Source organism: Chrysochloris asiatica, unplaced genomic scaffold, assembly GCF_000296735.1.
Source record: "Chrysochloris asiatica unplaced genomic scaffold, ChrAsi1.0 scaffold00302, whole genome shotgun sequence".
In the NCBI taxonomy this organism is placed as follows: domain Eukaryota; kingdom Metazoa; phylum Chordata; class Mammalia; order Afrosoricida; family Chrysochloridae; genus Chrysochloris; species Chrysochloris asiatica.
This window is the reverse complement of record NW_006408820.1, coordinates 2,787,390-2,796,884: the sequence shown is the minus strand read 5'-3', so window position 1 is coordinate 2,796,884 and position 9,495 is coordinate 2,787,390. Positions and strand designations below refer to the sequence as shown.

At 42.3% G+C, this 9,495-nt stretch overlaps 1 protein-coding gene across 1 annotated transcript in view; it reads right to left on the bottom strand.

Moving 5' to 3' along the window:
• The window catches only part of TTF2 (transcription termination factor, RNA polymerase II), a 52,724-nt gene extending 45,875 nt beyond the window's left edge, over window positions 1–6,849 (bottom strand). Inside the window, exons 1-3 of the mRNA XM_006874812.1 lie at window positions 6,822–6,849; window positions 6,640–6,742; window positions 3,407–3,493 (exon numbers count right to left, since the gene is read on the bottom strand). Of these exons, the coding sequence (XP_006874874.1) occupies window positions 3,407–3,493; window positions 6,640–6,742; window positions 6,822–6,849 (218 nt within the window). The remainder of the gene's footprint in view (window positions 1–3,406; window positions 3,494–6,639; window positions 6,743–6,821) is intronic.
• Window positions 6,850–9,495: the final 2,646 nt, after the last annotated feature.

Genomic DNA, 9,495 nt, shown 5'->3' with positions numbered 1-9,495 from the left:
GACAGGGCCATAGAAGAATGGTATGCTGCTCAGCTTGGAGTGATGATCACCCCATATGTAATCTGTTTACTTGTGGTTTTGATAGGCAAGCCATTGGCTGGAACATAAACATCCCTGCATTGTTACAAGAAAAATAGGAGAGCTGATATTCCTTTGTCTCATTGTTTGCCATGGACCATTAACTGGTGCAGACTTTTCTGCATATTAATCTGCCATTTTTGTGAGAATTTGACCCTGAAAAGTGTGCTTTATATATTATTTTCACATTGTACTCAGTTTGCATGAAATGTACAGAAAAATGCGTGATCCTGTTTTTTTCTTATTTGTGTCTTGTGTAATACAAACCTATAGTGATAAAAATTAGAACCATGGTTACGTATGGGGTCAGGAGAGAGATTAGAATGAGACCTGATGTACTGACTGATGTGACAGAAATGTTCTATATTCATATTTTGCCTCAGGCCTTGGTTATATGAATGGATATGTATATGTTTCAAAACTCAACTGGCTGAACACTTAAGATATGTGCCTCTTACTGAACACATTATCTCAAGAAAAATAGCAGTACACACAGTACTCACATGTATAAAATTGGTGTAGGAGATATTCTGATACTTACCATTTTCTTGCAGAAAAAAATGAAAAGATCTAGAATACATCAATCCAGAACTACACAGAATATTGTACAAAGACCTTCACATCCTAGTCCCTGCCTTTCTGGGCAACTTTAGCTGCTGAAGTTTTCACCTAAAAAACCATATACTCCCAGGAGATCAAGCAAGTGGTTGGGTCCCCTCAGGGCAAACCCCTTCCAAGACTAAGACTCAAGGGGAATACACAAGCAGATATGTGATCTGACTGGTGATCATGTTGGTCACCGATAAGGGGAAGTAAGGGAAAAACAGCAATGGAGCTGTGAGCTAAGTCCTACCACGTTCAATAGACTCCAGTGAACCCAGGTGGAGACCTGGTTGGCCAGCAGTGTGGCAAGACCTGGGGACTCCTGGGCCCAGAGGCAGTGACATAGCCACAGAGGACTAGAGTGGAGAGTGAAGCGTCCAGCTGATAAGACAGGGCATATGCACAAGAACACCCACACTTGCAGATAATACCCACTTGACCTGGCTTTGATGGCTGGATGATCAGAACTCAACTAGAAGGAGAAAGAAGAGGAAAAAAAGAATAATCTGATACAATTTGATAAACTTGAGCTACACCTATGTATGGATACAGTAGCTCAAAAGAGGGAACAAATTCTTCACAATGTGAATCATTCCCACCCCCTCGGTACACGTGGTAGGTAGGAATGGGCAATGTGGACACTGGCTACTCAAAATGCGAGGGGCGAGGGAGTGAGCTACAAAGGCAAGCAGTGACTGGCTTACAAGCTTTCAAGAGGGAGCCTAGATCCAGAGGCATGGAGGAAGGTAGAATCTCCACTAAGTAGTATCTAATCTGTCTGGGTGGGTCTGATGAAAGGAGATGGGGATAGGACTCTTATGGTATAATAGTGAATAACTGCTATCAGGACTGACTGTGAGGGTTGGAAATGTAAAGGTAGATGTTTTATAGCAAAAGGACAGGAGTGGTTGACTTTGCTGTCCAGGAGTGGAGGGTCCTGGGACCATCAAAGGAGAAGAGCAGAGTGCGGGACCCTACCCAGAGAAGCAGTGATGCCAGAGATGGAGGCAGAGACGATGACGTGGAGAGATGGAGCAAATGGGGACTTTAGGCCCAGAGAGGAAGAGGGGCTGTGCGCTGGTGGATGAGAGGCTGGTGTGCACGGTATACCTTTTAGTTGTTTGAATGGTTATATATTGCTGAGTGCTTCGGTGTACATCTAAAAAAAAACCCAGAGGAATTGGAAGCAAATGCTGTTGAATGATGATGCATGAAGGGGATTGTAATGAAAGGAAATAGGATGAATGTAAAGTTGATGCTCTCCCATGTAAACTATCACTCAATTCACAGTAAAAAAAAAAAAAAAAGCTAAACTATTACCAAATGAAATACCTGCAATTCTCTAAAGATGCCATGTCCCTTCATACCTCTGTACCTGATCAGGAGTATTAATCCATTGAAAATGATTCCTCTCTTATACCTCATGAGTACCTACTTATCTTTCAGCACTCATGGAAAATCACTTAACATATGTTAGAAAATTTTACACATGACTTCATTCTTTAACTAAAATAAGAAAGTTGACAGTACAAGTGGGTGACTACTTGTGGGCTGATATTATTGGCTACATGAAGATTTGTAGAGGGACAACAAATGGTGCCATTTTATCCAGCAATTCACCAGAGGACAGGTTTCTAATGTAAGTGAACTGCTCAGCAATTAGTTTGTTGTGGTTAAGTGCCATCGAGTCAATTCCGACCTATAGCGGCGACCCTGTATAGGGTTTCCAAGGAGCAGCTGGTGAGCTTGAACCACCAACCTTGTAGTTCAAACGACTCTGCAGTCTAACGCATTAGCCCACAGCGCCACACCAAGACTTCCGGCAATTAGTTAGGGAGTTGTAAAAAAAAAAATGTGTCTACTCAGCAGAGTTCAATAATTCACTGCATTAGCCATGCAGAGCTCAGACACCATACTCTCAGGTATGGAATTTATTACAGAAATTAACAGGAAATTAACATAGAATTAGAAAATGCTCAGGGCATAGTTCTTCCAGTCAGGATAGCCTCTTCCCAACAGTATCATTTTATAAAGCGCTTTTGAGGCTGCTGATAGATGCTCACAGGGCATACCATTCCACTAAAAACCTCAGTCTGAAGGCACTTGGTTGTAGTAGCTCTGTGGGCCAGCAAACCTAGCTTCTCAGTTAAGTGTCTGGAAGCACTCTACTCTGAAAGCAAGTCTCCTGCCCAAAGTCACACAGCTCTGGGTTCTGTGGCTACTTCTTTTCTGCCATTCTTCTGCTACTTTTCTGGTATGACAGCTTTCTGTCCCTGGGTCGAGAAGGTTCAATGCATGGGGATCTTGGGTTGCAAAGAACACCCCCCAAATCCGACTCTTCTTTGATGGTAGGAAGATTCCCTGCTCCGGCTTCGAGATGGCTCATTTTATACCCATGCTAGAGTTCCAGGTTTTTATAATTACAATGATCTCCGTTAACATCCACAGCTGAATCGTATCATTCTATCAGCATCTTTTCCCACCTTCTCTTACCCAGACCCATCAGGAAAAGTCATTTGGTGGGAGTTATAAAGACTAAGGCTAGAGGAGATGTATTAAATTATTCACAACACCTCTTGAGCCATTGCCCAGAAAATGCACAATACATTTAGAAATAATGTTTTTTTTAAATAATGAACTTGCAACAGTCATTCCTAAGAAAACATAATTGGCTATAACTCAGTTAAAAAACAAAAACCTTTGGCTTGTCCTTATGCACACTTACTTGTATTCTTTCTCACCCTTTGGTCGAAGCAAACACTGAAGCTCTACCACAAAGTTGTCATGCAGTAAGCAGTAGGAAACAGGAATGCTAGAGAAAGGGAAAAAAAAACAAAAAACAAACTTTGTTATTGTTATGTCGGTTCCAACTCATAGTGACCCTGCACAGGGTTTCCGAGGCTGTAAATCTGTACGAGGGCAGAGAGCTTCTGGTTTCTCCCGCAGAACAGCTGGTAGTTTGGAACTGCTGACCCTGAGGCTAGCAGCCCGATTCATAACCGCTACCAGAGCTCCTTAATGGATGTCATACATGGACTTAAATTTAAAACCCAGAGTTTTCCTTTGGATTTTAGGATGTTTTGCTCTAATCTGGTAGCGTAGTGGTTACGAATTGGGCTGTTAATTCTCACGGTCAGCAGTTTAAAACTACCAGCCGGTAGGTTGTAAATCCCTTACATTTTTATCAATGTGCATTTCTCTGCAGAATGGGCCCGTAGCTTTCATCTTCTCCAGTCCCTCAAATAAAGCATGACAATACACAGATCTATCTTTTCCTGAGATGACTCAAAAGTTTAAAGCTACCCAGTACTATATGACCTCCACACTCCAGGTATGAAGGAACTATCTCAGACTGGCTATGTGGTTCTGTATCAATTTTTCCCAGACTCCCTCCCACCATCCTTTTTACTTTAATAACCCACTAGCTTATGAAGTGCCGTCAAGTTGGTTCTGACATGGTGATCTCTAATTATACATGGAGTCCTGGTGTATGTGAATACACTGTGAGTGAATATGATGGACTGCAAAGTCAATTTGAACTGCAAGGTCAATGGTTCAAGCTCACCAGCTGCTCCTCAGAAACTCTCTATACAGGGTCACCATGGGTTAGAACTGACTTGACGGCACTTACCAATAACAACAATACACTGTACTAATTCACTGCATAGTTGGCATAAACAAATTTTTTTAAAACTCCTCCCACTCATCTTATTATTAAAAAAAAGCAAATATATGAGGGGGCTTCAAAAGTTTATAGGAAAATGAAATGAAGAGATAATGGAATTTTTCAACAAACTTTTCAAAGCTCCCTCATATATAACATTTGAGAGTAAATAGGTTGAGTCAAGGTCTAAAGTATTCTCATGACCTGAGGCACTTTTGTTTGTTTTTTTTTTGCTTCTATTTTATCACACATACTCAAAATAAAGTATTTATCAAATGACTACCTTTAATTCAAATACTGTTGCTGTTAAGTGCCGTTGAGTCGATTACAACTCATAGCGACCCAGTATAGGGTTTCCAAGGAGCAGTTGGTGAGCCTGAACCACCGACCTTGCAGTTCAAACTGACCTTGCCATCCAGCACATTAACCTGCAGCACCGCATATAGCACATATAAGCAGGACTCCTTATACGGCAGTACATCTGTATAAATAGCACTCTGTATATAAGGACATATTTCGCTGAATGTACCATGTATAATGGTGTCTTTTGACACCATTACTACATGGATTCCTGGTGTGGCTGGCGCTGTAGGATAACCACAAGATTGGCAGTTCAAACCCACCAGCTACTTTATATAGGGTCAATCTGAGTTGGAACCAAAGTCGATTGCACGTAATAATACTTAACTACTGAGAACATAAACACATTTTCGTGTCTCATGAAACTTGAGCTAGCTCACGAATGCATGAAGCTCAGTATATTTAGGAATTAGAAATTGTAAACCGTAATATGACATGCTGATTCAGAGTTTGAGTATTTTTGCTTGGTTCCTTCTAAAGATCTGACGCTGTTTTTACTCAAAAAGGAGACCTGGTAGCATAGTGGGTTAAACATTGGACTGCCAACTCCAAGATGAGCAGTTTCATCCCCCCACCTGCTCCACCGCAGAAAGATGAGACTGACAGCTTCCGTAAAGATTTATAGTCTTGGAAATCCTAGAGAGTTCTACACTGTCCCCTGAGATTACCACTGAGTCAGAATCAACTCGATAGTAGGGTTATTTTCATGTTTTGCTTTGCTTTTCATTCAAAATCATTCTGTATTTAATTAAACTGGATCCCAGCAATTTCTTTCAAATAATACAAAGAACTTATTGAAGAGCTAAGAAAGAAGTATTTTCTCTCTAAATGTATTTTCTAAATCTGAAATATGATGCCAAGTCCTTTCACTTCGCTTCAAAGCATAACCAACCCACATCATCTAAATCCTTTAAGGAAAACACTAGAAGTTAATATACATACTGAAAGAGCTTTATTTTCTACTATTGACATCCATTCTGAGCCTCACATATGATATGAAGGGAAAACAAAAAACAAAAAAATCTTCTCTATGAAGTCCACCTGGATTGTTGTTGTTGTTAAGTGCCATCGAGTCAACTCCCACCCACACCCACCTGTAGAGGGTTTCCAAGGCTGTAAATCTTTACAAGATTGCCTCATCTTTCTCCCGCAGAACTGCTGGTAGTTTCGAACTGCTGACCTAGAGATTAGCAGTCCGATTCGTAACCACTATGCTACCAGAGAAAACAATAAAAATATTATTTAATGTACTTTTAAATTTTACATTAAAGTGTTTCACCTGTTACTGTGAGATTAGTTTAACAGTTGGTGAAAACAGTACTAAATTTTTTTCACTTTAGAGAGGTCACACAACATTTTTAGGCCTCAGCTTTCAATTCTCTAATGTTTCTATCCCTAACATGCTTCTTTGGATTATCCATCTCATCACTTACAGAAATTTACTTTTTAAAAGGGTGGGGAGGGTAAGGAAGAGGAGTAAAAAACCGGTAATCTGACCACCTGAGTGTTTCAAACACTTAAAACCAGTTCAGCCTAAAAATAGTGCAAAAAGCGACAAGTTATTCTCCATTATGCTTGGGTGTCCTCTTCCTCAAATGGAAGGGGAAATCCAAACATGTTAAGGTAGTAGTGAATGGAAAAGGTCTGACAGGTGAATAGAAACCAGAGCTGGGAGGAACTGGAGGGATCCATATGTTGCCAGAGCCTCCATTTAACATATGGGGGGATCGGCTGATAAGAAAGAGGGGAATCGAGCATCCTCGGGTCACTAAGCCAGCAGTGGCAGAGCACCGGCCCGACGCCCAGCCCCGCTGTTGCCAACTCGCCATACAGCCTGCTTACAAGGCTGCCACTGCTTAAAGGGCTCCGAAAACCTGCAGCCCCACCGGGAGGCCCCAGTTGGCTGGGTGCATCGGACCCAGCTCTAGACCTACTTGGTGGGCTGGACGAAGCCGCACGCCTCCATACGGCACACGTAGAAGCTCTTTCCTTTATTTGGACCATCGCGGACACCAGTCTTCAGAAGACAGAAGGTGCCTGAGGAGAGATGGTCAACAACGATTACACAGCCGCTAGATCAGCAGACCCAGAGGAACCCATGACCCTGGCCCTTTACCATGCTCGGGGCACCTAACTTCTTCCATGACTCTCCTCTTTTCAGCGTAGCCCTGTACTTAATTCCTGTTTCCGCCTTTTGCTCCGCCCTCCCCCACTCAGGAACCAGTAGCCATTCAGAGCCTGTAGGCTTTACCCCCATAATTCACCTCGCGCGGCCTTAATTCCCCACCCTAGCTATTATCAGCCAATCATATAGGAAGTGTCTCTTACCTTCAACCAATTAAGGCAGCACTCAGTCTTCGCGCGCGCTGAAATAAAAAAGAGACCAAGGGGCGTGGAGGACCTAGCATTGCCGGTGGGCGTGGTTGACACGTGGGGAAAAATTAACCAACTGGCGAGGCTACTGTAGAAAAGGAAGCGTAGATTTGCCGGTTCTGGTGAGCCTGAGGCCGAGGGCAACTGTATAAATTTAAGACCTAGCGACGGCCCTAGCGGATCGTGAGTTAAGACTTCTGAGAGTGGCCTTTCGGAGATTGTTTTAGCTTCCTAACCTTCTAGGAGAGGGGGCCCAGCGCTCGTGGACTCTCTCGCTCGTGTCCTTGTTCTCGGTCACTGGGAGTGTGGGAGTCTCCAGAAGCAGTCACTTCTTTGCTGGAGGAGCCACTGGATTTGCTGTGCGGGAATCGGAGTGGGGTGGGGTGAGGGCATCATTAAAGCTGCGGTGCCGAGCAGAAGTAAACATTAATCTAGAACACAACAACCTTTTAAATTTGCAAAGCATCTTATTGTCTTTGTTAGTTGCCTCCCAGTCAATTCCCACTGAAGGCAACGTGAGTAGAACTGCATCATGGGGTTTTTATGGCTGTGACCTTTGTGGGAAGCTGATGGCCAGGCCTGTCTTCTGAGGCACTTCTGAGTGGAATCAAGTCATGCCAGATGGATAACAGGAGCACATAACAGTTTGTGCCTCCCAGGGACCACGGGATAAATACTATGTTGTCAGATGCCTTGGAGTAGATTCTTATTTATTGTGACCATAAGCACAACAGAAGGAAACACTGCCAGGTTCGTCCTGTCTGAGCCCATTGTTGCAGCCAGGTCAGTTCATCTTTTGGGGTGTACTTCCTTGCCCAGTGCATTGGACTTCACAAAGTGCTTACACATCCTTGCCTCACTTGACCAACAACTTGGTCAAATGAGTGAAATGGGTGGCATTTTTTTGGAAAATCCTGAGACTCAAGTCTGAGTGACTTGCCCAAGGTCACAAAGTTATTGAGTGGCAGGTCTGGACGGGCACGCAGGTCTGAGTTTCATTTGGACCACACAGCCGCCTCCTCTGGCTACTAGACGTTCTCTGTTACTGTTGTTAAGTGCTGTGGAGTCGGTTCTGACTGACAGCGATACTGTGTAGGCTTTCCAAGGAGCGACTGGTGAGTTTGAACCACTGACCTTGCTGTTCAAACCAACCTTACAGTCCAGTGTTTATCCTGTAGTGCCACACCAGGACTCCAGATGTTTTCTAGATAATACTTTTGTATCGAAGCCCTGAGGTGGGAACAGGGGGGAAAAGATCGCCTTTGGTGAAAGGGAATTTCACTATATATATTGTGTTATCAAACTTTTTCTACTATTATGCTTTTGTAATTTAAAAAATCAAGGATAAAAGTCACTGAAAAAGGATTGTATTTGAAATTGTGTATCTACTAGTTAACAAAGAAATCTAAGATTTGTTGCAATAAAGATGGCTTCAAATTAAAGCCATTGAGTGCTATATGTCTACTCAATGGCACATGCAACTGTACTTAAGGGACTGTAGGACAAAATTTGAAAGCTGAAATGCTTAGAAAATCTAGACTACGTGATAAATGTCATTGGGGGAAGTGGGTAGGAGAGGGGCAACAAAGTGGGGTATTAGTCATTAATTAAACAGGTATTAAATGGTGTTTTGGTAGTATAGATTAGATGCTTGAGAAACATGACTCATTTATTTGCACATACAAAATTTAAGACACCTATTTTAACCTTAAGCAGCTTACTCAATAGTTGTTGTTGTTAAGTGCCATCGAGTTGGTTCTGACCCATAGCGACCCTGTACAGGGTTTCCAAGGGTGTAAATTTTTACGGGAGTAGAAAGCCTCATCTTTCTCCCGCGGAGCGGCTGGTAGTTTCGAACCGCTGACCTTAAGGTTCACAGCCCGATTCGTAACCACTACGCTACCGGAGCTCCTTTACTCAATAGTTAGAGGAGCTTGAACTATTATATATTGAACATTTATATAGCAATAAAACAGTAGTATTTAAATGTCAAGATGAGTGAACTTCAGCAGTAAACTCTGTAGACTAGACATCTGAGTGAAATTTCTAAAGTTGAGGTAGTTTATAGATCACCATCCCTTTGAAGCACCCATAGATAAACTTAGAGGTAAGGCTGGAGCAAATACAAACAGGGAAGGTATTTTCAGTATTTCTGGATTATAATTCTTGCACTAAGATTTTTATGTACATTTTAAAAATTACTTCTTGTTGAGATTCTACACTTCAAAGATGACACCAATTCAGCATGTATAATTCAGTGGCATTGATTACAGTCTTAGAGTTGTGCAGCCATTCAGACCTTGTTTTTCTGAGGGTTCCTCTGTCGTTAACATAAATCCCTGTCTCCTATGGATGTGTTTTTTTTAAACATATTTTTATATCTACATTTTAATGGATGCTCTTGTTGTATTGGGAGA